Source organism: Hemiscyllium ocellatum, chromosome 46 (genome assembly GCF_020745735.1).
Source record: "Hemiscyllium ocellatum isolate sHemOce1 chromosome 46, sHemOce1.pat.X.cur, whole genome shotgun sequence".
In the NCBI taxonomy this organism is placed as follows: Eukaryota; Metazoa; Chordata; class Chondrichthyes; order Orectolobiformes; family Hemiscylliidae; genus Hemiscyllium; species Hemiscyllium ocellatum.
Window position 1 is genome coordinate 5,830,776 of NC_083446.1, and position 27,967 is coordinate 5,858,742.

General features: G+C 53.0%; 2 protein-coding genes across 2 annotated transcripts in view; both read right to left on the reverse strand.

Moving 5' to 3' along the window:
• Positions 1–1,937: 1,937 nt before the first annotated feature.
• LOC132836184 (potassium channel subfamily K member 1-like) lies at positions 1,938–14,255 on the reverse strand. Its single transcript, XM_060855512.1, has 3 exons — positions 13,925–14,255; positions 11,133–11,528; positions 1,938–2,188 (listed from the first exon to the last, which is right to left on the reverse strand). Exons 1-3 carry the CDS (start codon positions 14,253–14,255, stop codon positions 1,938–1,940), a joined length of 978 nt encoding a protein of 325 aa, XP_060711495.1.
• Positions 14,256–17,821: 3,566 nt separating this feature from the next.
• The window catches only part of LOC132836185 (mitogen-activated protein kinase kinase kinase 11-like), a 69,567-nt gene continuing 59,421 nt past the window's right edge, over positions 17,822–27,967 (reverse strand). Inside the window, exons 4-7 of the mRNA XM_060855513.1 lie at positions 25,622–25,775; positions 24,660–24,751; positions 20,691–21,209; positions 17,822–19,992 (exon numbers count right to left, since the gene is read on the reverse strand). Coding sequence (XP_060711496.1) covers positions 19,409–19,992; positions 20,691–21,209; positions 24,660–24,751; positions 25,622–25,775 — 1,349 coding nt within the window. The 3' untranslated portion in view covers positions 17,822–19,408. The remainder of the gene's footprint in view (positions 19,993–20,690; positions 21,210–24,659; positions 24,752–25,621; positions 25,776–27,967) is intronic.

The following is a 27,967-nucleotide window of genomic DNA, read 5'->3' on the forward strand; positions in this document are numbered from 1 at the left end:
CCATAGTGCCCAGGGATGTGCAGGTTAGGGTGGATTGGCTGTGCTAAATTGTCCCATAGTGCCCAGGGATGTGCAGGTTAGGGTGGATTGGCCGTGCTAAATTGTCCCATAGTGTTCAGGGATGTGCAGGTTAGGGTGGATTGGCCGTGCTAAATTGTCCCACAGTGCCCAGGGATGTGCAGGTTAGGGTGGATTAGACATGCTAAATTGTCCCACAGTGCCCAGGGATGTGCAGGTTAGGGTGGATTGGCCATGCTAAATTGTCCCATAGTGCCCAGGGATGTGCAGGTTAGGGTGGATTGGCCGTGCTAAATTGTCCCATAGTGCCCTGGGATGTGCAGGTTAGGGTGGATTGGACATGCTAAATTGTCCCACAGTGCCCAGGGATGTGCAGGTTAGGGTGGATTGGCCATGCTAAATTGTCCCATAGTGCCCAGGGATGTGCAGGTTAGGGTGGACTGGCCGTGGTAGATTGCCCCGTGGTGTCCTAGGATGGATCGGTTAGGATGGATTAGCCACAGGAAATGTCTGGCTAGTGGCGCTGGGTGGGATGCTGTTCAGAGGGCCGGTGCTGAATTTTCAGGGCTCCAGGTAGAGGGCAGGTCAGGGGTTTCTGAACAGTTCACTCCACAGGGAGCTGGCAACGTCACTGCTGGACACCTCCTGTGCCCTACAGACTCCAAACAGGTCTGCTTCAGTTATCACTGAGCTTGGCTGGTTTTGTAGTAATCACTTCCAGGTCCAGGGTCTGTGTCTGTAATCATCCAGGGGGCTTTGTATCAGGTGCACCCCAATAGGAGACCAACTGTGGGTCCAGTAACTCGGGCATAACTTCCGTCATGGGAAGGTACAGTTTCCTGATAGCTCAGCAGGGAGCTGATGGTAGATTTGGGCTAACTGTCGGGCAGTAATCCCACTGTCAGACGGACAGGTATTGGAGATATACTATTAAAAACCTGTCTTATTCTTGTTAAAGTTCACACAACACCAGACAACCACCTGATGAAGGAGTGGCGCTCCGAAAGCTAGTGTGCTTCCAATTAAACCTGTTGGACTATAACCTGGTGTTGTGTGATTTTTAACTTTGTCCACCCCAGTCCAACACCGGCCACTTGTCATGGGAGTGTTTGATGACGATGTAGAGGTAAGGTTTACTCTGTAACTAACCCCATGCTTTCCCTGTCCTCAAGGATTGAATGGAAATAGTGCAGAGGAAATTTTACCTTGTATCTAAATGGTGCTGCCCCTATCTGAGGTCGGAACTGGTGGATGAGAGGTTTTACTGAGTCACAGGCTGAGGGAGCTGGATTAACATCAGCAGAGATACAGTCAGTAATACAGGGTGCTGGGGAGGGAGGGGTTACTGAGTGACAGTGTGAGGGAGCTGGATTAACATCAGCAGAGATACAGTCAGTAATGCAGGGTGCTGGGGAGGGAGGGGTTACTGAGTGACAGTGTGAGGGAGCTGGATTAACATCAGCAGAGATATAGTCAGTAACACAGGGCGCTGGGGGGGGGAGAGGGTTTACTGAGTGAGAGTGTAGAGGGAGCTGGATAAACACCAGGAGAATGGCAGTGAACATTGGAGGGCAGGATTCAAAAGGCAGTGTCCTATCCATGTCAGTCAAGACCAGGAAGCAGCATCCAAGGAACTCATGGTAATCTTTATTATTTATATATTTATAGTTTCATACAATGTTGAATTTTAAATAAGAACGAGACTAGCATTGTGTTTGCAAAATGGGGCATTCACACTTGCCAGACGAGGCGCCCATACAGGGGTGTGATGGGACTCGAGGGGGTTGAACAGATGCTCCCTGTCCTGGTGGAGCACCACTGGGAAGGCCTGGATCCATCCTCTCAGGCAGCCCTTGTTGACGTCACTGCGCCTGTGTCCAGCCAATTGAATGGTGTGCAGCGCTCTGGGTCGGTGGGGGTCATTGCTCCGGGGAGGGTTCAGCCGCCATCTTGGCGCTCCTGTCCACTTTGTCACCCTCGTTGGTGTTTTCCTCACAGCCCGTGGTGTCAAGGTTTGAGCTGGTGATGACTACCTCACGCTCGGTGATGCGCAGTTGTCCCTCCTTGTCCGGGTGACCCATGATGACTTTGATAAAACGCTGCACCTCCTGGAGTTCATAGAAGCTCTCGAGAACCACTAGCAGAGCGACCAGTCCGATCACCAGGTAGCCTGCACGTGGGCAAAGGTACACTTTCAGGGTGGCAAGGTCACTCTGGGTAACCCTGCCCACTACCGTCTAAACAGGATAGGGGTTAGATACAGAGGAAAGCTCCTCTACACTGTCCCCCCATCAAACACTCCCCAGGACAGGGACAGCATGGGGTTAGATACAGAGGAAAGCTCCCTCTACACTGTCCCCCCATCAAACACCCCCCAGGACAGGGACAGCACGGGGTTAGATACAGAGGAAAGCTCCCTCTACACTGTCCCCCCATCAAACACTCCCCAGGACAGGGACAGCACAGGGTTAGATACAGAGAAAAGCTCCCTCTACACTGTCCCCCCATCAAACACTCCCCAGGACAGGTACAGCACGGGGTTAGATACAGAGGAAAGCTCCCTCTACACTGTCCCCCCCATCAAACACTCCCCAGGACAGGGGCAGCACGGGGTTAGATACAGAGGAAAGCTCCCTCTACACTGTCCCCCCCATCAAACACTCCCCAGGACAGGGGCAGCACGGGGTTAGATACAGAGGAAAGCTCCCTCTACACTGTCCCCCCATCAAACACTCCCAGGACAGGGACAGCACGGGGTTAGATACAGAGTAAAAGTCTGTTGGAATTAAAATGGAGTGTTCTTCCAAGGCCTGAGACAGAAATCCTCCCTCATTCAATACCAAGGGAATGTGGGTCCTGGGATCTTGCTGTGCCCTGATAAAGTTGCTGCATCCACCTCAAGACAGAAACACACCCTGCCCCGAAACGGAATTCCCTTCACGTCACACCATTCCTTGCTCTTTCCCTTTTGATTGAACTCCCTGGCCTACAAACAACCCCCCCCCCCCCCCCCCGCCCCCAATCCCTCACCCGAGGGGAAAGAAGATCTCACTTTAAGCTCCTTATGACAAATCCTGTTTGGAGGATGTTAATAAGCTTACCTGTGAAAAGATTCAAAAACAAAACGACTTCTGTCTGAGGGCAAACCTTCAATGTACATTTGTAAAAAATGTAAAACTAAACCGAGACGTCATTTACTGCAAACGGCTAGCAATTTGTCAACTTGTTTCTGCAAATAATTAGTCACTCAAACCCACTGCGCTCTTGGCCTGGGTAGCAGTGAAGACATTTTCATGTGTCATTGTCCCCTTTGGGGCTGTGGACAGAGGAGTGAAATCCCTGAGGAAAATCCCAGAAGGTCAGAAAGTAATAAACGTAACACCTTGATTTGAGTGAGGTGGGAGAGACTGAGCAGGAATCTTGCAGGGAAGTTCACAATGAAGGAGGGTATAGCAGGCATATTAGACGCAGGGTTAAAGTACAGGAAAAACATCGTGGAGTCAGTGGTCAGTGCTGCTGCCCTCACGGCACCAGGGGACCTGGATTTGATTCCAGCCTCGGGTGTATGTCTGAGAGGAGTTTGCACAGTATCCCCGTGTCTGGGTGGGTTTCCTCCGAGTGCTCCAGCTTCCTCCCACAGTCCAAGACGTGCAGGTAAGGGTAGATTGGCCGTGCTAAATTGTCCCATAGTGCCCAGGGATGTGCAGGTTAGGGTGGATTGGCCGTGCTAAATTGTCCCATAGTGCCCAGGGATGTGCAGGTTAGGGTGGATTGGCCGTGCTAAATTGTCCCATAGTGTCCAGGGATGTGCAGGTTAGGGTGGATTGGCCGTGGGAAATTGTCCCATAGTACCCAGGGATGTGCAGGTTAGGGTGGATCGGCCATGGGAAATTGTCCCATAGTGTCCAGGGATGTGCAGGTTAGGGTGGATCGGCCGTGCTAAATTGTTCCATAGTGTCCAGGGATAAGACCATCAGACCATAAGACATAGGAGTGGAAGGTAAGGCCATTCGGCCCATCGAGTCTACTCCATCATTTAATCATGGCTGATGGGCATTTCAACTCCACTTGAAACTCCACCCACATTCTCCCCGTAGCCCTTAATTCCTTGTGACATCCAAGAATTTATCAATCTCTGCCTTGAAGACATTTAGCGTCCCGGCCTCCACTGCACTCTGCGGCAATGAATTCCACAGGCCCACCACTCTCTGGCTGAAGAAATGTCTCCGCATTTCTGTTCTGAATTGACACCCTCTAATTCTAAGGCTGTGCCCATGGGCCCTAGTCTCCTCGCCTAACGGAAACAATTTCCTAGCATTCACCCTTTCCAAGCCATGTATTATCTTGTAAGTTTCGATTAGATCTCCCCTTAACCTTCTCAATTCCAATGAATACAATCCCAGGATCCTCAGACGTTCCTCATATGTTAGATCAACCATTCCCGGGATCATCCGTGTGAATCTCCACTGGACACGCTCCAGTGCCAGTATGTCCTTCCTGAGGCATGGGGCCCAAGACTGGACACAGTACTCCAAATGGGGCCTAACCAGAGCTTTATAAAGTCTCAGTAGCACAACGGTGCTTTTATATTCCAACCCTCTTGAGATAAATGACAACATTGCATTCACTTTCTTAATCACGGATTCAACCTGCATCTTTACCTTTAGAGAATCCTCGACTAGCACTGCCAGATCCCTTTGTACTTTGCCTTTATGAATTTTCTCACCGTTTAGAAAGTAGTCCATGCTTGGATTCTTTTTACCAAAGTGCAAGACCTCACGTTTGAATTTCGTCAGCCATTTCCTGGACCACTCTCCCAAACTGTCTACATGTGCAGGTTAGGGTGGATTGGCCATGCTAAATAGTCCCATAGTGCCCAGGGATGTGCAGGTTAGGGTGGATTGGCCGTGCTAAATTGTCCCATAGTGCCCATGGATGTGCAGGTTAGGGTGGGTTGGCCAAGCTAAATTGTCCCATAGTGCCCAGGGATGTGCAGGTTAGGGTGGGTTGGCCATGCTAAATTGTCCCATAGTGCCCAGGGATGTGCAGGTTAGGGTGGATTGGCCGTGCTAAATTGTCCCATAGTGCCCAGGGATGTGCAGGTTAGGGTGGGTTGGCCAAGCTAAATTGTCCCATAGTGCCCAGGGATGTGCAGGTTAGGGTGGGTTGGCCATGCTAAATTGTCCCATAGTGCCCAGGGATGTGCAGGTTAGGGTGGATTGGCCGTGCTAAATTGTCCCATAGTGCCCATGGATGTGCAGGTTAGGGTGGATTGGCCGTAGGAAATTGTCCCATAGTGCCCAGGGATGTGCAGGTTAGGGTGGATTGGCCGTGCTAAATTGTCCCATAGTGTCCAGGGATGTGCAGGTTAGGGTGGATTGGCCGTGGGAAATTGTCCCATAGTACCCAGGGATGTGCAGGTTAGGGTGGATCGGCCATGGGAAATTGTCCCATAGTGTCCAGGGATGTGCAGGTTAGGGTGGATCGGCCGTGCTAAATTGTTCCATAGTGTCCAGGGATAAGACCATCAGACCATAAGACATAGGAGTGGAAGGTAAGGCCATTCGGCCCATCGAGTCTACTCCATCATTTAATCATGGCTGATGGGCATTTCAACTCCACTTGAAACTCCACCCACATTCTCCCCGTAGCCCTTAATTCCTTGTGACATCCAAGAATTTATCAATCTCTGCCTTGAAGACATTTAGCGTCCCGGCCTCCACTGCACTCTGCGGCAATGAATTCCACAGGCCCACCACTCTCTGGCTGAAGAAATGTCTCCGCATTTCTGTTCTGAATTGACACCCTCTAATTCTAAGGCTGTGCCCATGGGCCCTAGTCTCCTCGCCTAACGGAAACAATTTCCTAGCATTCACCCTTTCCAAGCCATGTATTATCTTGTAAGTTTCGATTAGATCTCCCCTTAACCTTCTCAATTCCAATGAATACAATCCCAGGATCCTCAGACGTTCCTCATATGTTAGATCAACCATTCCCGGGATCATCCGTGTGAATCTCCACTGGACACGCTCCAGTGCCAGTATGTCCTTCCTGAGGCATGGGGCCCAAGACTGGACACAGTACTCCAAATGGGGCCTAACCAGAGCTTTATAAAGTCTCAGTAGCACAACGGTGCTTTTATATTCCAACCCTCTTGAGATAAATGACAACATTGCATTCACTTTCTTAATCACGGATTCAACCTGCATCTTTACCTTTAGAGAATCCTCGACTAGCACTGCCAGATCCCTTTGTACTTTGCCTTTATGAATTTTCTCACCGTTTAGAAAGTAGTCCATGCTTGGATTCTTTTTTCCAAAGTGCAAGACCTCACATTTGAATTTCGTCAGCCATTTCCTGGACCACTCTCCCAAACTGTCTACATGTGCAGGTTAGGGTGGATTGGCCATGCTAAATAGTCCCATAGTGCCCAGGGATGTGCAGGTTAGGGTGGATTGGCCGTGCTAAATTGTCCCATAGTGCACAGGGATGTGCAGGTTAGGGTGGGTTGGCCAAGCTAAATTGTCCCATAGTGCCCAGGGATGTGCAGGTTAGGGTGGATTGGCCGTGGGAAATTGTCCCATAGTGCCCAGGGATGTGCAGGTTAGGGTGGATTGGCCGTGGGAAATTGTTCCATAGTGTCCAGGGATGTGCAGGTTAGGGTGGATCGGCCATGGGAAATTGTCCCATAGTGTCCAGGGATGTGCAGGTTAGGGTGGATCGGCTGTGCTAAATTGTCCTATAGTGTCCAGGGATGTGCAGGTTAGGGTGGATCGGCCGTGCTAAATTGTCCTATAGTGTCCAGGGATGTGCAGGTTAGGGTGGATCGGCCGTGCTAAATTGTCCCATAGTGCCCAGGGATGTGCAGGTTAGGGTGGATCGGCCGTGCTAAATTGTCCCATAGTGCCCAGGGATGTGCAGGTTAGGGTGGATCGGCCGTGCAAAATTGTCCCATAGTGCCCAGGGATGTGCAGGTTAGGGTGGATCGGCCGTGCTAAATTGTCCCATAGTGCCCAGGGATGTGCAGGTTAGGGTGGATCGGCCGTGCTAAATTGTCCCATAGTGCCCAGGGATGTGCAGGTTAGGGTGGATTGGCCGTGCTAAATTGTCCCATAGTGCCCAGGGATGTGCAGGTTAGGGTGGGTTGGCCGTGCTAAATTGTCCCATAGTGCCCAGATGGGTCAAACAGCCTGTTTCCACACTGCAGGGATTCTATGATTCTAAGTAACATTCACAGTCAATAGAGTGGAACAGGTAGATGTGGTGTACTTAGATTTCCATTAGAACATTTGGGTAAAAATAAGGACTGCAGATGCTGGAAACCAGAGTCTGGATTAGAGTGGTGCTGGAAGAGCACAGCAGCTCAGGCAGCATCTGAGGTGCAGGAAAATCGACGTTTCGGGCAAAAGTCCTTCATCAGGAGTAGAGGTATTTCCGATGAAGGGCTTTTGCCCGAAACGTCGATTTTCCTGCTCCTCAGATGCTGCCTGAGCTGCTGTGCTCTTCCAGCACCACTCTGATCCATAAAAACATTTGCCTAAGCTGCCAAAAACCATAGTTGGTACACCCCTTTGAAGCACATTGAGTTGTGGGGTAACATGTTAGCACAGGAAAAGAACTGGCTGCTGAACAGGAAGCAGACCATGAAATTTTTGGAGTGGATCATCTGTGGTGATTAATGTTTAGCTCCACATCTACTTGCAATCTCTATCAATGACTCAGGTACAATTGCTGAAGTTTTGGCAGCTAAATTTACTAACACCTTCAAGGTAGGTAGGAGAGGAAGTTATCGAGGTGAGGTAGATGGTCTGTAAGGGGACAGGTTGAGTGAGTAGGCACATTCTGCCAGATGCAGTATTGTGTGAATTCATCCACTTTGACAGCAAGTCTGTTTTATAAACAGAGATCTCCCAGCATCAGAAATTTAGCCTCTCAAGGTTACCTTCAATCACACCAGACTCAAAACATTAACTATTTCCCTCTCTCCAGACCTGCTGAGTTCCTCCGGTATTTTCTGGGTTTGTTTCAGAGATTTAGCGCGTGGGTAAGTTTCGCAGTGGGGATTTTGTCAATCACGTAAGCTGAGAAAGGGAGGAGTGAAGTGTGTATTATGTTAGGTCAAGTCACCATAGTCCCACTCTCTCATTAGGGAGAGAGAGACAGAGATAGAGCTGGAGGTGAGGTTAACCTGAGGGTCACCTCTTAAGGTGAGAGGGGAAAAATTCCAAAGGGACCTAACGGGCAACTTTTTCACTCAGAGGGTGGTGCATGTATGGAATGAGCTGCCAGAGGAAGTGGTGGAGGCTGGTACAATGACAACATTTACCCACGTTATTGTTGTCATTGTGCACTGCAGGCCGACCATCCAGCCAACTGAGCTAACTGACCCTGAGCTGTACAACTGACTGAGGAGCCCAGTTATTTGCCCTGGTCTGTTCACTCTCTCTTAAGTTAATGATTTCAACTGGTCCCCATCTCACCAAGTGTCTTCACAGGCCACCTTCAGAACATTTTGGAGGTGGCATCCATACCCAGTTCACATCGCAACAGGACACTGTCATCGAGACCTTCAGTGGAGTTACACTTTGGGTCACTCCTGAACACAAGATGATAAGACCGCTTACAGGAGAGGGTAGTGACAAAGCCACAAGGTTGAAAGAGAAAGGCACGCATTGATGTAGCACCTTTCGCAAAGCCAGGACACCTCAAAGTGCTTTAAAGCCAATCTGAGAAACGTAGTCCTGACAAGAAATGACCATTCGGCCCATCAAGCCCGCTTCCTCATGCAACATAATCATGGACGATCCTCCAGCAGAACACCAAACCTCTGCTCTCTCCCTAGATTCCATGACTCCCTTATCTTCTGGGAAGCGATCTAATTCTTCCCGAAACTATCAGCAACTTGGCCTCCACAGTCTTCTGTGGTAGAGAGTTCCACATGGGAGGCCACTCTGAGGGAAGGAAGTTTTCTTCATCTCAGTCCCAAACTGGGTTTGTCACCGCTTGTTCGAGAATTCCCCACAGAGGACGTGCAACCCCTGCATTCCGTCCGTCCAGAACCGGTGGAACTTTCGACGTTTCTCGTCCTTCTTCAGCCTCAGTGAATACAGGCCCAGTTGAACCAATTGACCCTCGTGTGACAAACCAGTCTGCTTCTCTCTCCGTGGCAAGTAACGATTTCCTGAGGTAAGGCAGCCAAAGCTATACACAATACTCCAGAGGTATGATACTGCCACAGAAATACTTCCTTGCTCCTCTCCTCAAATCTTCCAGCAAGGAAGACCTATGTACTTTTAAAAAAAATCATGCAGGATGAGGGCACCACTGGCCAGGCCCAGCATTTATTGACCATTCCTAATCGCCCAGGAGGTAGTCAAGAGTCAACCATGTTGCTATGGGTCTGGACTCAGACTGACGCCAGACCAGCTAAAGATGGTACAGACCAGCTAAGGATGGTACAGACCAGCTAAAGATGGTACAGACCAGCTAAGGATGGTACAGACCAGCTAAAGATGGTACAGACCAGCTAAGGATGGGAGTTTCCATTCCTGAAGGACATTAGTGAAGCAGATGGGTTTTTCCAACAGTGAATTCCTGGTCATCATCAGACTCCAGATTTTTATTGCATTCACATTTCCAGCACAGTTGGGATTCAAACCCGGAAACATCACCTGGGTCAACAGTCCAGTGATAATGCCACTAGGCCATTTCCTCCCCTCTTGGCCTTCCTAGTTGCCTACTTTCACAGACTGCTTGGGGACCCTTTGCCAATCTATCACCGGTTAAAATGACGCTCAGCCAGTCGGTTTTACCTACTGACTTTTCCATTTATCCACAACCTGCCACCCACCTCGTGTCAATCTCTCACCTAAACCGAGTCCCTTCCTCGATATTGAACTCCCACACCCCGTTCCAGCGAGCTCACAGCCTCCCCCTTCAGGATTCGAACCCGTGTCCACAGCACCTTTATTGTCGGCCGGTTGGCGATGTCCCCGGCCGGCTGAGGAGTCCGCTTGGGGGTGTTGGCGGTCGTGAGGGAAGCTAGCTTCCACCCAGGAAGATCCCCACAGCAAATCTGTTCTGTAGTTAGTGAGGTTAGTGGAGGGACCACCAGAGACACCGGGGTGAGTGCGTATGGCTTTTCAACGCAAAGAGCCACCCACGGGATCCTTCCATGTACCCCACCCAAGGGCGGGCAGACGGGACCCTCAGTTTGACGTCTCACCTGAAAGGGGAGACATCGGACAGGCTTGGACCCCTCCCCCACCTTTCCAAAGGTGAGGTGTGAGGCCTCTGAGGGCTGAGCCACAGTGAATCTCCTGACAGGGAGCACCCACCACCCCCTCCGATAGCCCCCCCACCCAAGCCAAGCAATTACACTGTGTACAGGAGTTGGGAGGTTAAAACAATGACTGCAGATGCTGGAAACCAGACTCTAGGTCAGAGTGGTGCTGGAAAAGCACAGCAGGTCAGGCAGCATCTGAGGAGCAGGAAAATTGACGATTCGGACAAAAGCCCTTCATCAGGAATTGGGAGGCAATGTTGCCACTATACAGCACATTGGTTGGACCATTATTGGAATATTGTGTGCAATTCTGGTCTCCTTCCTAACGGAAAGATGTTGTGACACTTAAAAAGGTTTAGAAAAGAACGTTGTCAGGGTTGGAGGGTTTGAGCTACAGCAAGAGGCTGAACAGGCTGGGGCTGTTTTCCCTGGAGCGTCGGAGGCTGAGGGGTGACCTTATAGAGGTTTACAAAATCATGAGGGGGCATTGATAGGGTAAATAGGCAAAGTCTTTACCCTGGGGTGGGGAAGTTCAGAACGAGAGGGCATAGGTTTAGGGTGAGAGGGGAAAGGTATAAAAGGGACCTAAGGGGCAACTTTTTCACGCAGTGGGTGGTGAGTGTGTGGAATGAGCTGCCAGAGGAAGTGGTGGAGGCTGGTACAATGACAACATTTAAGAGGCATCTGGATGGGGATATGAATAGGAAGGGTTTGGAGGGATATGGACCAAATGCTGGCGAATGGGACTAGATTAGGTTAGGATTTCGGGTTGGCATGGACGGGTTGGACCGAAGGGGCTATCTCCGTGCCGTACATCTCCATGACTCACATGCGATGCCGACCTTGTAGAGGTTCCGAAGGCTGGGGTAACGGGAATTGCCCGGCATGTAATCCCCCAGGCCGATGGTGCTGAGGGAGATGAAACAGAAGTAGAGAGACGAGACGTAATCCCAGTCCTCCTCCAGAGCCGTGAACGCTGCCGCAGGGATCAGGAAGAAGCAACCAGCCACCACGCTGCCGATTACCAGGGCATGGATCCGGGCCACCACTGGCATAGCCAGGCGCCAGTGGGTGTGGATGTACGTGATGGGCACCCAGTGCACGTAGAACATGAGGTGCTGCACCACGCTGGTGAGCAGGAGAAGGGTGATGGGAATCCCCAACACTGAGTACAGTATACAGAAGGCCTTGCCTCCACTGGTGAAGGGAACACTGTGCCCGTAACCTGGAGACAAGTGAGAGAAATAATAGGTTAGGAAGGATTTGCCAACACCACCCCTTTCACAGAGACCGTGACAGAAGACACACTGGGCCATTAATCCCACTCTGCAGTTCTATCCCCCTCGCTCTGAACATATTCCCAATTCATCTAACGCTGCAAATCTGCCCCTGAATCAGCCCTCAGTAGAAACCAGGAGCAGAAATGGTGTACAACACAGAAACAGTCATGAGCTGAAAATGTGTTGCTGGAAAAGCGCAGCAGGTCAGGCAGCATCCAAGGAGCAGGAGAATCGACATTTCGGGCATGAGCCCTTCCTCAGGAGTCCATCGTCGATCACGTCTGGTGGGGAATTGCGGTCTTTGAAGAAGGAGGCCATCTGGGTTGTACGGTATTGGAACTGGTCCTCCTGGGAGCAGATGCGGCGGAGATGAAGGAATTGGGAATATAGGATGGCGTTTTTACAGGGGCAGGGTGGGAGGAGATGTAGTTTAGCTAGCTGTGGGAGTCGGTTGATTTATCGTAAATGTCTGCGTTGATTCACTCGCCTGAGATAGAAATGGAGAGGTCTAGGAAGGGGAGGGAGGAGTGTGAGACAGTCCAGGTAAATTTGAGGTCGGGGTGGAAGGTGTTGGTAAAGTGGATGAACTGTTCAACCTCCTTGTGGAAGCACGAGGCAGCGCCGATTCCTGAGGAAGGGCTCATGCCCGAAACGTCGACTCTCCTGCTCCTTGGATGCTGCCTGACCTGCTGCGCTTTTCCAGCAACACATTTTCAGCTCTGATCTCCAGCATCTGCAGACCTCACTTTCTCACAGAAACAGTCATGCCCATCTCCAATAAGAGACCAGTTTGCCACCGGCCCCTAACATTCAATGGCATTACCCATTACTGAATCCCCCCCTCTCTACTCTCCGGGATCATCAGAAACGCAACATTGACCAGACACTGGCTACAAGAGCAGCTCAGAAGCTAGGAATCCTGCAGCGAATGACTCACTCCCTGACTCCCCAAAGCCTGTCCCTCCCATCAACAAGGTAGGAGTCAAGAGTGTGATGGAATCTTCCGCACTTGCCCCTGGATGGGGGCATCTCCAACAACACTCGAGAAGCTCGACACCACCCAAGGACAAAGCAACCCTCGCGTCCACAAACCTCCATTCCCTCTGCCACTGACGCTCAGTAGCAGCAGTGTGTGCCATCCACAAGATGGACTGCAGAAATTTGCCGTATGTCTTGAGACATTCCAAATCCATGGCCACTTCCATCTGGAAGGACAAGGGCAGCAGATACTTAGGAACGCCACCCCCCCCCCCCCCCCCCCCCCATCAATCCCACACTGAGCCACTCATCATACAGACTTGGAAGTATATGGGTCGTTCCTTCACTGGGTTAAAATACTGGAATTCTCTCCTTAATGGCATTGTGGCTGTCCCTACAGTCCATGGAAGAAAGCTGCTCAACATCACCTTCTCTCGGGAACTAGGGATGGGTAATAAATGCTGGTCCAGTTAGCCGAATCCCTCAAGAGAATTTAAAAAAGAACAATCAATTCAGCCCTGCCCCTCGTGATTTTATAAACCTCTGTCAGGTCACCCCTCAGCCTCTGATGCTCCAGGGAAAACAGCCCCAGCCTGTTCAGCCTCTCCCTGTAGCTCAGACCCTCCAACCCTGGCAACATCCTTGCAAATCTTTTCTGCAGCCTTTTCAATCTTTCCTATAGCAGAGAAATCGAAATTGAATGCAGTATTCCAAAAGTGACCTAACCAATGTCCTGTACAGCCGCAACATGACCTCCCAACCCCCATACTCAATGTAATGAATAATAACAGCAAAAATACCTGGAGTGAGGGACAGTGGGGAGAGAGTAGGGGAGGGAGACAGAGGACAGAGAGTGGTGAGAGAGGGGCGAGAGAGAATGGGGTGGGGGGGGAGAGGTAGTGGTGTGGGAGAGAGGGAAAGACGGATGAGAGAGAGGAGAGATAGTGTGGTGGAGAGAGAGAAGGGAGAGATAGTGGGGTGGGACAGAGGGAGAGACAGATGGATGAGAGAGAGAAGGGAGAGATAGTGGGGTGGAGAGACAGAGAGAGACAGATGGATGAGAGAGATAGTGGGGTTGGAGAGAGGGAGAGACAGATGAATGAGAGAGATAAGGGAGAGGTAGTGGGATGGGAGAGACAGGGAGAGACATGGATGAGAGAGATAGGGAGATATAGTGGGGTGGGAGAGAGGTGCTTTTGGGTGGTGTGACAGAGAGGAATGAGAAAGAGGGGTGAGGTAAGAGATGAGAGGTACAGCAGGCCAGGATAGAGGGTGTGAAGGTGAGGGATGGGAGAGGAGGAGGAGACAAACAGTGAGAGGACTGAGAGAGAATGAGAGAGAGAGAGAGATGGTTATCCTTTACCAATGGTGGTGAGCACCGTACTGACAAAGAAGAGTGATGAGGCCAAGTCCCAGTTCCGGTCATCAGAAGCGTTTCTCAAGGCCGAAACGCCGTAATTGCTGGCGGTGATCACCCTGTGCAGAAGAGTGTCCAACTCTGGCTCCGGGATGCAGCCGTGCTGCTGTAAGAACGTGGACTTCATCTTGACCAACTCCTTCCTAATCTGCACCTCCCAAGGCTGCTCGATAGCAGAGAAGACCACCGTGCCAAAGAGCACGTAGACCAGGAAGCAGAGAGTTAGCTTCAGGAAATAGCAGGCCTTAAGGTCACAGCGTGGACGGTGCTCTGCCATGGCTCAGTGGGCACACCAGCTTGCCACCTGGGTCTTCAGGACATTGGAGAGAGCTGGGCACAAGGAGCTGGGTTGCAGTATGAGCTCCATCTCCCCTTGGGAGAGGTTAATAACAAACAAAACAAAAACTTCTGTCACAACTTGGGGAAGGACATTTCTTGCTGTTTTTACAAAATACACTTGGTTCTCTCCCTCTGTCTTAATCTACCTCTCAGCGTCCCTCAGGGATGTCACAAAGGGATGAGGTCAAAAACATCCATTGTCCCCTGCCCTGGGGTCTCTCTCTCTCTCTCTCTGCCCCTAACTCTGGGGTCTCTCTCCGTCTAGCCCTAGGCTCTCTCTCTCTCTATCTCTCTTTCTCTCTCTAATCCCAGCCCTGGGGTCTCTCTCCCCCTAGCCCTGGGGTCTTGCTCTCTCCCTCTCTCTCTCTCTGCCCCTAACTCTGGGGTCTCTCTCCGTTTAGCCCTAGGCTCTCTCTCTCTCTCTCTCTCTATCTCTCACTCTCTCTCTATCCCCAGCCCTGGGAATTCTCTCTTTCTCTTTCCCCGACCCTGGACACCCCACCCGAACCCAACCCTGGCCTAGATGTCTCTATCTCTTTCTCTCTCTCTTCCCCCAACCCTGGGGTCTCTCTCTCTCACTCTACCCCTCCCCTCCCCACCCCCACCCCAGTCCTGGGGTCTCTCTCTCTCTCTCTCTTCCCCAGCCCTGGGGTCACTCTCTCTCTCTCTCTTCCCCAGTCCTGGGGTCTCTCTCTCTCTCTCTACCCCTCCCCTCCCCACCCCCACCCCTGCCCTGAGGTCACTCTCTCTCTCTCTCTTCCCCAGCCCTGGGGTCACTCTCTCTCTCTCTCTTCCCCAGTCCTGGGGTCTCTCTCTCTCTCTCTACCCCTCCCCTCCCCACCCCCACCCCAGTCCTGAGGTCACTCTCTCTCTCTCTTCCCCAGCCCTGGGGTCTCTCTCTCTTTCTCTCCCCAACTCCAGCCCCAGGCTTCAGTTGTCCGGCTCTGGAAGCAACATCTGCTGATATCCCAAGTCTAAACGTTGCTAATTTTCCCAGAGTCAGCTGAAATCATGCATCCGACAAGCGCTGAGAGAGATTAAATTACAAAATCAGTTACTAGAGGTTCTCGGTTCCTCCCTTGCTCTTAATTTTAATTCCGGATTCGGAGGAGGCCATTCAGCCTGTGATCTTTTTCTTCTGGTTTTCATCATGTCTGTACCACATCATACCTGTGCGAGAAAGAGAAGGTCGTTCAGCACCCCCACCCCAATTTGCCCCAAACTACTTACCATTTAATGAGGTCGAGACCAACACCATGTGAATGTCCTGATCTGAGCCCCGGACATACCCAATGGGTGAGTTATCACAGACCTTTTCCACCACCTCATCGTTGGAAATAACTATCTGGTTCATCTAGACAGGGAAACTGCCTGATGCGGCTCTTGACCCACATCAATCTAATCCTCTGGGCAATTAGGGCCTTTAAAAGAGGTGGCACGGTGGCTCAGTGGTTAGCACTGCTGCCTCACAGCGCCAGGGACCTGGGTTCGATCCCAGTCTCGGACGACTGTCTACGTGGAGTTTGCACATTCTCTCCCCCCTGTGACTGCGTGGGGTTTTCTCTGGGTGCTCCGGTTTCCTGCCACAGACCACAGATGTGCAGGTTAGGGTGGATTGGCCGTGCTAAATTGTCCCATAGTGTCCAGGGATGTGCAGGTTAGAGTGGATTGGCCATGGGAAATTGTCCCATAGTGCCCAGGGATGTGCAGGTTAGGGTGGATTGACCATGGGAAATTGTCCCATAGTGCCCAGGGATGTGCAGGTTAGGGTGGATTGACCATGGGAAATTGTCCCATAGTGCCCAGGGATGTGCAGGTTAGAGTGGATTGGCCATGCCAAATTGTACTGTAGTGCCCAGGGATGTGTAGATTAGGGTGGATTGGCCGTGCTAAATTTTCCCATAGCGTCCAGGGATGTGCAGGTTAGGGTGGATTAGCCGTGCTAAATTGTCCCATAGTGCCCAGGGATGTGCAGGTTAGGGTGGATTGGCCGTGCTAAATTGTCCCATAGTGCCCAGGGATGTGCAGGTCAGGGTGGATTGGCCGTGCTAAATTGCCCCATAGTGCCCAGGGATGTGCAGGTCAGGGTGGACTGGCCATGCTGAATTGTCCCGTAGTGCCCAGGGATGTGCAGGTCAGCTGCATTAGTCAGGGGTGATAATAGGGTAGGGGAACAGATTTGGGTGGGTTAGTCGGTCGGTCGGTGTGGACTTGTTGGGCCGAAGGGCCTGTTTCCACACAGTCTGAAAAAACAGCATCACCGTGGGGGCCTCTAGATTATCAGTGCAGTAACATGAGTTTTCAGCCATTCTCTGTAATATACTCTCCTTTTCAGGGGCTAAGTCTCACGCAGTGATAACTCCACTGGTCTCTCTGTTATCTCACTTCCTGACATCGTCTACCATTTCCAGATTGGGAATGCAATCAGTGCGTACACCTCAAAGGGGGCGTCAGAACTCCGTCAAACCAGACTCCCACAATGCACCATCCTCAGGCACACAGCTCTGTACTTACACCATGCATGTCAAAGCACAGAACACACACCAAACAGACCGTGTACATGAGTAAATATTGGATACATCAAAGTGAGGGACTGAGAGCCAACAAACACCTACCTGAGAGAGAGAAAAAGACAACTCAGAAACCAGTGTACAGATAACCATGTGTGTGTGGTTTGTGTGTGTGTGAGAGAGAGGGGACTGAGAGACACCAGTCAGTGTACAGATATCTCCCTGAGGGAGAGAGGGGACTGAGAGACACCAATCAGTGTACAGATACCTCCCTGAGGTAGAGAGGGGACTGAGAGACACCAGTGTACAGATATCTCCCTGAGGGACAGAGGGGACTGAGAGACACCGTCAGTGTACAGATATCTCCTTGAGGGAGACAGGGGACTGAGAGACACCAGGCAGTGTACAGATATCTCCTTGAGGGAGACAGGGGACTGAGAGACACCAGGCAGTGTACAGATATCTCCCTGAGGGACAGAGGGGACTGAGAGACACCGTCAGTGTACAGATATCTCCTTGAGGGAGAGAGGAGACTGAGAGACACCAGGCAGTGTACAGATATCTCCCTGAGGGAGAGAGGGGACTGAGAGACACCAGGCAGTGTACAGATATCTCCCTGAGGGACAGAGGGGACTGAGAGACACCAGGCAGTGTACAGATATCTCCCTGAGGGACAGAGGGGACTGAGAGACACCAGGCAGTGTACAGATATCTCCTTGAGGGAGAGGGGACTGAGAGACACCAGGCAGTGTACAGATATCTCCCTGAGGGAGAGGGGACTGAGAGACACCAGTCAGTGTACAGATATCTCCTTGAGGGAGAGGGGACTGAGAGACACCAGTCAGTGTACAGATATTTCCCTGAGGGAGAGGGGACTGAGAGCCACCAGTCAGTGTACAGAGAGAGAGTGGGGTCTGAGATGCGCTGTCAATACCTTACTCGTAACCCCTCCCCCAGTGAGACGAGCTTGCGATCCAAGATGACAGACATGTGATGAGATATTGAAAGATTTTATTTAATAATAAATTTTAAATCCTCTTTAATAAACTTACTTTTCTCTAAAAAAAATAATGAAAATGCTCAGGCAGGACCGGCTCCGAGAGCTCACATGCACCAATCGGGTTCAACCATGACCGTGTAGGTAACCGAGAGTGGCATCGGGACACGGTGGTTACCAAGTGTGGCACCAGAGCCTGATGGTTTACCAAGAGTGGCACCGGGGCCCAGCGGTGACCGAGAATGTCACCGGGGTACAGTGGTTACCGTGTGTGACCACTGAGGACCTGCGGTAACCGAGATTGGGACCAGGGCCTGGTGGTTACCGAGTGTGACTACTGGGGCCCTGCGGTAACCAAGAGTGGGACCAGGGCCTGGTAGTTACCGAGTGTGACTACTGGGACCCTCGGTAACCAAGAGTGGGACCAGGCCCAGGTGGTTACCGAGTGTGACTACTGGGGCCCTACGGTAACCAAGAGTGGGACCAGGGCCTGGTGGTTACCGAGTGTGACTACTGAGGCCCTCAGTAACCAAGAGTGGGACCAGGGCCTGGTGGTTACCAAGTGTGACTATTGGGGCCCTCGGTAACCGAGAGTGACACTGGGACCTGGCAGTTACCAAGTGTGACCACTGGGGCCCTCGGTAACCGAGAGTGACACTGGGACCTGGCGGTTACCAAGTGTGACCACTGGGGCCTTGCAGTAACCAAGAGTGGGACCAGGGCCTGGTGGTTACCGAGTGTGACTACTGGGGCCCTCGGTAACCGAGAATGACACTGGGACCTGGCGGTTACCGAGTGTCACCACTGGGGCCTTGCGGTAACCGAGAGTGGGACCAGGGCCCGGTGGTTACCGTGAGTGGCACTGGGGCCTGGTGGTAACTGAGAGTGGCACTGGGCCTGGTGGTTACCAAGATTGCACCGGGGCCTGGTGGTTACCGAGAGTGGCACTGGGGCCTGGTGGTAACTGAGAGTGGCACTGGGGCCTGGTGGTTACCGAGAGTGGCACTGGGACCTGGCATTAACCGAGAGTGGCACTGGGACCTGGCGGTAACCGAGGAGTCTGCCCAACATGCCCGTCCAACAGTTATCGCACTTCAGAAAACATCACGTAGACACCCTGAGGAAGGACCCCTCACTGAGCGGTATCTTCAGCAGGATCCCACCCTGTCCCGTCAGATCAACCCTTCACCGCTGTCACCCCTCCCTTCTCCCCCCTCTCCAAAGGAAAACACAGAACCTCTGACCGGCCAATGAGAGAGGGATGGGCGGAGGTTGTCCCAGGATTCCGGGGGTCAGAAACCCAATACTCCGGGACATTAAATGGTAGGTGTGGAGGAAGTGGGGCCTAGCACATGATTGTAAAGTAATCATGAGGTTTATTTTGTTTTGCCTTGTTCTCTCACACAAAATGGCTGATCGGCCCAGTGGAGGGAGGCAGAGGCTGAACTGGAGGACCCCCTGTGGGTCAGTCCTTCAAGAGAACAGATTCAGTAACCAAGTTACCCCACCACCAATCCCTCTCCACCCTGGTTCCTGCTTTGACACCCCTTTCCCCCACCACACACCACCCCGCCGTCGCCAGGCCTAGCTCAGCGGGGTGGCCACTTTGCTCCGTATCTCTGTGTCCAAGTCGATCAGGCTCTCGGCCTGGGCTGGAGCGGAGGCCTGGGGCCTGCCCGAGGAGGCCCAGGGGCTCAGTGCGGAGAGCGGGCAGCTCGAGAAACCAGCTCTCTCCGCTGCGGCGCTGAAGGGGTCAGAGGCAGGCGACGGGAACGGGCAGTGGCTGGGGGTCGCCACGGCGACGGCGAAGGGGTTGTAAGGCCCCGGGGGACAGAGTCGTGGAGACGGGGCCAGGGCCGGGGCCGGGTGGGCGAATGGGTTGGTCAGGCGGGGGGTTGCCAGGGGTGGCTGGAACGGGTCAGGGATTGCCGTTGCTGCCGTCGCCTCAGGCTCAGGAGGGAGGCCGCTCGCCATCCGGTCTGGCTCGCATGAACCGGCTGACACAAAGCTCCAGGGATCGATCCTGGCCCGGGCCCGGGATGGCCTAGGCCGGGGCAAGGCGCTGGTCTTGGTGTGTTCGGCCCGCGGCCAAGGCTTCCGATGGGGATGATCCGAGGGAAAGTCGACACTTTCCTGGTTCACCACAGGGGCACAGGTGAATGCATTTCCTGAAAAGGAACCGAGAGAGAGAGCGAGAGATGTTAGGAATCAAGGAACTGGAGGCCTGTCCAGTACCTCGCCTCCCCGCCCCGACACCGCGAGGCCTGCTTCTCGGCTTCAGCCTCCCAGCCTGCCGCCCGACTCACTCAAGGCCCAAATACCTCAGTTTTGAAGGCACTCAGCGACCCCGAGCCACCCACTCCTCTCTCTGGGACAGGGAATTCCAAACATTCCCAGGCCTCTCCGGTGAACCAATTCCTCCAAGGCCTCAATTCCTCCTCACCCCACTCCAAGGCCTCAATTCCTCCTCAGCCCAGTCCCAAGCCTCAATTCCTCCTCACCCAACCCCCAGGCCTCAATTCCGCCTCAGCCCACTCCCAGGCCTCAATTCCTTGTCATCCCACTCTCAGACCCCTCAGGTGAACCAATTCGTCCCAGGCCTCAACTTCCTCCTCAACCCACTCCCAAAGTGGCTGACTCCTCATTCTGAGACTGTTTCCCACTCATTTCCCTCCCTCTCCAGCCCACACTGCTGGCTCCGGACACTCCAGCCCTGGGTTTGGGGAGTGGCCTCGCACTGTCTGCCCTAATAGGGCTTCGACCGGATTGGCTCTCCTTCCTGTAAACCCGTGTCCTCATCAGGGAGCAGACCCCTCCCATTGAAGAGCGTGGGTAATGGACTCGGTGCCTTTAGCTACTCCCTCACCTTTGCTCTTGGTGCAGCAGCCCTCGGTAGCCCGTCCCACGTCCCCGTGTTTCCTCTCTCGTCGGGGGGTGACGGGGGGTCCCGGCAGCAGCTCTCCAGCACCCCCCGGGGTGACACGGGGGAGTGTCTCGGCAGGGTTCCCGGTAGGGGGGGTCGGCGGGGGGCCGGGGAAGCAGATGAGGTCCCCGGCCTGGTCTCCGCTGTGGTGGTCATCATTGTCCTTGCGCGCCTTCTTGCGGTGCGTGACCTGCGGCGAGCTCTGGGCGCTGCGGGCACCGGCCGGCCTCTCCGCTTCCGGCAGACGCAGCCTCTCCAGGTCCCGGCCCAGTGCCACCGAGGCCAGCATGGCAGCGCTGCCCACCAGTGCCCGGCACGTGCTCTTCAGCCCCCGCCGCCATTGCCCGGGCTCCTCCACATCGTCAGTCCCGGCCTCCCTGCTCCCGTCGTCTCCGGCCTGAGGTAGGTTTTCGGCAGAGCTGGCATCGGCGGCTAGCAGGTCCCCATTCCTGGTGTGGTCCCCTGCGGTTTCACCAAGGGGAGAGGACATCAATGCCAGCTTTACCAAAGAACGCAAGGGGATGGACTCAAAGTGTGGGAGTAGGTACACGTGAGAATCATCTGGATGAGGGTTTCAAAGGCCGAGGCTCCCTGCAGTGTGGAAGCAGGCTATTCGGCCCATCGAGGCTAGAACATAGAACATAGAACAATACAGCACAGAACAGGCCCTTCGGCCCACGATGTTGTGCCGAACATCTATCCTAGATTAAGCACCCATCCATGTACCTATCCAATTGCCGCTTAAAGGTCGCCAATGATTCTGACTCTACCACTCCCACGGGCAGCGCATTCCATGCCCCCACCACTCTCTGGGTAAAGAACCCACCCCTGACATCTCCCCTATACCTTCCACCCTTCACCTTAAATTTATGTCCCCTTGTAACACTCTGTTGTACCCGGGAAAAAGTTTCTGACTGTCTACTCTATCTATTCCACTGATCATCTTATAAACCTCTATCAAGTCACCCCTCATCCTTCGCCGTTCCAACGAGAAAAGGCCGAGAACTCTCAACCTATCCTCGTACGACCTATTCTCCATTCCAGGCAACATCCTGGTAAATCTTCTCTGCACCCTCTCCAAAGCTTCCACATCTTTCCTAAAGTGAGGCAACCAGAACTGCACACAGTACTCCAAATGTGGCCTAACCAAAGTCCTGTACAGCTGCTACATCACCTCACGACTCTTGAATTCAATCCCTCTGCTAATGAACGCTAATACACCATAGGCCTTCTTACAAGCTCTATCCACCTGAGTGGCAACTTTCAAAGATCTATGTACATAGACCCCAAGATCCCTCTGTTCCTCCACCTGACTGAGAACCCTACCGTTAACCCTGTATTCCGCATTCTTATTTGGAGGCTACACCAATCCTCCAGAGAGCATCCCACCCAGACTCACCCCATCCCTGTAACCCTGCCTTTCCCATGGTTAACCACCTAAAACTACACATCCCTGAACACAACAGTGCAATTTCTTATGGCCAAGCCACCCTAACCTGCACTTCCCTGGGCACTATGGGACAATTTAGCACGGCCAAGCCACCCTAACCTACACTTCCCTGGGCACTATGGGACAATTTAGCACGGCCAATCCACCCTAACCTGCACATCCCTGGGCACTATGGGACAATTTAGCACGGCCAATCCACCCTAACCTGCACATCCCTGGGCACTATGGGACAATTTAGCACGGCCAATCCACCCTAATCTGCACATCCCTGGGCACTATGGGACAATTTAGCACGGCCAATCCACCCTAACCTGCACATCTTTGGACTGTGGGATGAAACTGGAGCACCTGAAGGAAACCCACGCAGACACGGGGGGGCGAATGAGCAAACTCCACACAGACAGTCACCCGAGGGTGAGATCGAACCTGGGACCCTGGTGCTGTTAGGCAGCAGTGCTAACCACTGTGCTACCTTATCTCCCCTCATACAGGCCAAGTTCAGGGAAACCACATGAGTGTCATTTGGTGTTTATTTATCAGCACAGACATAGCAGGTCGAAGGGACTGTTTCTGCTCTTTCAAACTGAGAGGAAAACTCCCTCAACAATATCTCCATCAAACACTCCCCAGGACAGGGACAGCATGGGGTTAGATACAGAGTAAAGCTCCCTCTACACTGTCCCCCATCAAACACTCCCAGGACAGGGACAGCACGGGGTTAGATACAGAGTACAGCTCCCTCTACACTGTCCCCCATCAAACACTCCCAGGACAGGGACAGCACGGGGTTAGATACAGAGTACAGCTCCCTCTACGCTGTCCTCCATCAAACACTCCCCAGGACAGGGACAGCACAGGGTTAGATACAGAGTAAAGCTCCCTCTACACTGTCCCCCATCAAACACTCCCCAGGACAGGGACAGCACGGGGTTAGATACAGAGTAAAGCTCCCTCTACACTGTCCCCCACCAAACACTCCCAGGACAGGGACAGCACGGGGTTAGATACAGAGTAAAGCTCCCTCTACACTGTCCCCCATCAAACACTCCCAGGACAGGGACAGCACAGGGTTAGATACAGAGTAAAGCTCCCTCTACTCTTGTAAAGAGAAAGTTTTAAAAAAATGAAACAGTCCCTATTGGGGCACTGTATGAAATAACATAAATTAGCCCTCGAACAGAGACTTATGCAAAGATACGGAATTAAAGCAGTATTGGCCACACTGATGTTGGATTCCAGCCCCTATGTTTCTAAAGGTTTGGACTATTCCTGTGTGCACTGCACATTATCGAGTGCAGACCTAACCGTGTGTGAGAGAGAGAGAGAGAGACAGACACTCAGGTACAATGACCCCATCTGGGACCCAATGCTGCAGCCCTGTTTCTCTGCTTTCAGTCACTATGACTGAAGTTTGACCAGTCAAACTCCAAAACATTAACCCCTCTCACGTTTAATATCAACACACCGCTGACTTCTCATAGAGTCAAAGAGATGTCCAGCACGGAAACAGACCCTTCGGTCCAACCCGTCCATGCCGACCAGATATCCCAACCCAATCTAGTCCCACCTGCCAGCACCAGGCCCATATCGCTCTAACCCTTCCTATTCTTATACCCATTCAGATGCCTTTTAAATTGTACCAGCCTCCGTCACTTCCTCTGGCAGCTCATTCCATACACGTACCACCCTCTGTGTGAAGAAATTGCCCCTTAGAGGTCTCTTTTATATCTTTCCCCTCTCACCCTAAACTTATGCCCCTCTAGTTCTGGACTCCCCAATCCTGGGGAAAAAAACCATGTCTATTTACCCTATCCATGCCCCTCATGATTTTGTAAACCTCTATAAGGCACCCCTCAGCCTCTGACGCTCCAGGGAAAAGTGCCCCAGCCTATTCAGCCTCTCCCTGTAGCTCAAAACCCTCCAATCCCAGCAACATCCTTGTAAATCATTTCTGAAACCTTTCAAGTCTCACAGCATTTTTCCGACAGCAGGGAGACCAGAATTGCAGAATTTTGCATTCCTCCAAAAATGGCCTCACCGATATCCTGTACAGCCACAACATGACCTCCCAACACCTATACTCAGTGCACTTACCAATAAAGGTCCTCTCTCTCTCTCCCTCTCTCACCCGAAAGCCATCAACCCAAACTGGACCAAATCGCTGCTGTCCTCACCCCCTGAACCTCGACTATTCTCGGCTACACTTCAGGTGCCCCCTCAGTTTTGTTCGCATCCTATTTCCTCCCCTGCACTAAGACACAGAGACCCCTGAAGATCTGGGGAGGGGTGCCTGTTCCTTTACTAAGCTCCTGGTGAAGCTGTCCGGGATTTCTGTTGCCCACGGAGACGTGGCCTTGCGAGGCTTGCGAGGACGGTGTGTTGGGGGACACGGGGGTGAAGGAGGGAGTGACACAAGCGAGTGCCCCCCTGGCCCAGAGAGGGTGCAGATGGCGTGAACCTACCAGAGATAGTGTCCGTGATCAAGATCGCCAGGGAGTGAGCTGGGCCTTCATCCGCCGTCTCAGCGCTCCACGTATCCGGGCGGGAACACGGCCTGTGGATCAGAAACTCCTGGTTAGGCCCGAACCCCACAACCAGACTTGCTGCCAGCAAGGCCGTATCCAAACCTGCTGCCTGAAACAAAGTTCCGAGGGGACTGTTACTGCTGTTTCAAACTGAGAGTAAAGCTCCCTCTACACTGACCCCATCAAACACTCCCAGGACAGGGACAGCACGGGGTTAGATACAGAGTAAAGCTCCCTCTATATTGTCCCCCCATCAAACACTCCCCAGGACAGGGACAGCACGGGGTTAAATACAGAGTAAAGCTCCCTCTACACAGTCCCCCATCAAACACTCCCAGGACAGGGACAGCACGGGGTTAGATACAGAGTAAAGCTCCCTCGATACTGTCCCCCATCAAACACTCCCAGGACAGGGACAGCACGGGGTTAGATACAGAGTAAAGCTCCCTCTACACTGTCCCCCATCAAACACTCCTAGGACAGGGAGAGCTCGGGGTTAGATACAGAGTAAAACTCCCTCTACACTGTCCCCCATCAAACACTCCCAGGATAGGGACAGCATGGGGTTAGATACAGAGTAAAGCTCCCCCAACACTGTCCCCCATCAAACACTCCCAGGACAGGGAGAGCTCGGGGTTAGATACAGAGTAAAGCTCCCTCTACACGGTCCCCCATCAAACACTCCCAGGACAGGGACAGCCCGAGGTTTGATGGGAATAATGGGTCCTAGCTTTGCACTGATGTAATAATCTCACTGTCAATCCACATTACCAGCAGACTTCAGCGTGTCGTTGATTTTTGCTGAATGTTCTTCTCTCCTCACCCCTCAGGGTCTCCTCCTGCAGGTTTACTATTTAATTCCCAACATTCCCAATCGTCCACCCACAGAAAATTCCCACCTTCCGTCCGGCGTGGCTTCCCAGGGTTTGGTCAAGTGGTTTCCCCAGATGCATCCTGGTCTCCTTTCTCCTTTCCCACAGTCTTCCCCATCGGAATTTTCCGAGCTCCAGACGGGACTGCGGTTCCACGCCCCGTTCAGCTGATTGGGAATCACTGCGGGAGGACCAAGGGAAAGGGGCAGATTAAGAGAGGAATGTGAGAGTGAGATTCCTGGAGTGGGGAGTGAATGGAGTGCATGTGAAAGAGTGCTCAGAAGGAATGGGAGACGCAGGAGGGAGTGTGACAGAGCAGTAGGCGGAGAGAGAGCGTGTGTGGGAGTGGAGGAGAGAGAGAGTGAGTGTGAGAGTGGAGGGGGGAGACAGAGCGAGTGTGAGAGTGGGGGAGAGAGAGAGTGAGTGTGAGAGTGGAGGAGAGAGAGAGTGAGTGTGAGTGTGGGGGGAGAGAGAGAGTGAGTGTGAGAGTGGGGGAGAGAGAGAGCGAGTGTGAGAGTGGGGGAGAGAGAGAGCGAGTGTGAGAGTGGGGGAGAGACAGAGTGAGTGTGAGTGTGGGGGAGAGAGACAGAGCGAGTGTGAGAGTGGGGGAGAGAGAGAGAGTGAGTGTGAGAGTGGGGGAGAGAGAGAGCGAGTGTGAGAGTGGGGGAGAGAGAGAGCGAGTGTGAGAGTGGAGGAGAGAGAGAGCGAGTGTGAGAGTGGGGGAGAGAGAGAGTGAGTGTGAGAGTGGGGGAGAGAGAGAGCGAGTGTGAGAGTGGGGGAGAGAGAGAGTGAGTGTGAGAGTGGGGGAGAGAGAGAGTGAGTGTGAGAGTGGGGGAGAGAGAGAGTGAGTGTGAGAGTGGGGGGAGAGACAGAGTGAGTGTGAGTGTGGGGGAGAGAGAGAGAGTGAGTGTGAGAGTGGGGGAGAGAGAGAGTGAGTGTGAGAGTGGGGGAGAGAGAGAGTGAGTGTGAGTGTGGAGGAGAGAGAGAGTGAGTGTGAGAGTGGAGGAGAGAGAGAGTGAGTGTGAGAGTGGAGGAGAGACAGAGCGAGTGTGAGAGTGGGGGAGAGAGAGACTGAGTGTGAGTGTGGGGGAGAGAGAGAGAGTGAGTGTGAGAGTGGGGGAGAGAGAGAGTGAGTGTGAGAGTGGAGGAGAGAGAGAGTGAGTGTGAGAGTGGGGGAGAGAGAGAGAGTGAGTGTGAGAGTGGGGGAGAGACAGAGTGAGTGTGAGAGTGGGGGAGAGAGAGAGAGCGAGTGTGAGAGTGGGGGAGAGAGAGAGAGTGAGTGTGAGTGTGGGGGAGAGAGAGAGAGTGAGTGTGAGTGTGGGGGAGAGAGAGAGAGTGAGTGTGAGAGTGGGGGGAGAGAGAGAGTGAGTGTGAGAGTGGGGGAGAGAGAGAGTGAGTGTGAGAGTGGAGGAGAGACAGAGCGAGTGTGAGAGTGGGGGAGAGAGAGTGAGTGTGAGTGTGGGGGAGAGAGAGAGTGAGTGTGAGTGTGGGGGAGAGAGAGAGTGAGTGTGAGAGTGGGGGAGAGACAGAGTGAGTGTGAGAGTGGGGGGAGAGAGAGAGTGAGTGTGAGTGTGGGGGAGAGAGAGAGTGAGTGTGAGAGTGGAGGAGAGAGAGAGTGAGTGTGAGAGTGGAGGAGAGAGAGAGAGTGAGTGTGAGAGTGGGGGAGAGAGAGAGTGAGTGTGAGTGTGGGGGAGAGAGAGAGCGAGTGTGAGAGTGGAGGAGAGAGAGAGAGTGAGTGTGAGTGTGGGGGGAGAGAGAGAGTGAGTGTGAGAGTGGGGGAGAGAGAGAGTGAGTGTGAGAGTGAGGGAGAGAGAGAGCGAGTGTGAGAGTGGGGGAGAGAGAGAGTGAGTGTGAGTGTGGGGGAGAGAGAGAGTGAGTGTGAGAGTGGGGGAGAGAGAGAGTGAGTGTGAGAGTGGAGGAGAGAGAGAGTGAGTGTGAGAGTGGAGGAGAGAGAGAGAGTGAGTGTGAGAGTGGGGGAGAGAGAGAGTGAGTGTGAGAGTGGAGGAGAGAGAGAGAGTGAGTGTGAGTGTGGGGGAGAGAGAGAGTGAGTGTGAGAGTGGGGGAGAGAGACAGAGTGAGTGTGAGAGTGAGGGAGAGACAGAGCGAGTGTGAGAGTGGGGGAGAGACAGAGCGAGTGTGAGAGTGGGGGAGAGAGAGAGCGAGTGTGAGAGAGTGGGGGAGAGAGAGCGAGTGTGAGAGTGGAGGAGAGAGAGAGTGAGTGTGAGTGTGGGGGAGAGAGAGAGAGTGAGTGTGAGAGTGGGGGAGAGAGAGAGCGAGTGTGAGTGTGGGGGAGAGAGAGTGAGTGTGAGAGTGGAGGAGAGAGAGAGCGAGTGTGAGAGTGGGGGGAGAGAGAGAGCGAGTGTGAGAGTGGAG

Coding starts and splice junctions, on each gene's coding strand:
- LOC132836184 (XM_060855512.1), bottom strand. CDS start 14,255: ATGGCAGAGCACCGTCCACGCTGTGACCTTAAGGCCTGCTATTTCCTG. Junction 11,529..13,924: donor TACGGTGCTCACCACCATTG/GTAAAGGATAAC, acceptor ACTTGTCTCCAG/GTTACGGGCACAGTGTTCCC. Junction 2,189..11,132: donor CTACAAGGTCGGCATCGCAT/GTGAGTCATGGA, acceptor GCCCACGTGCAG/GCTACCTGGTGATCGGACTG.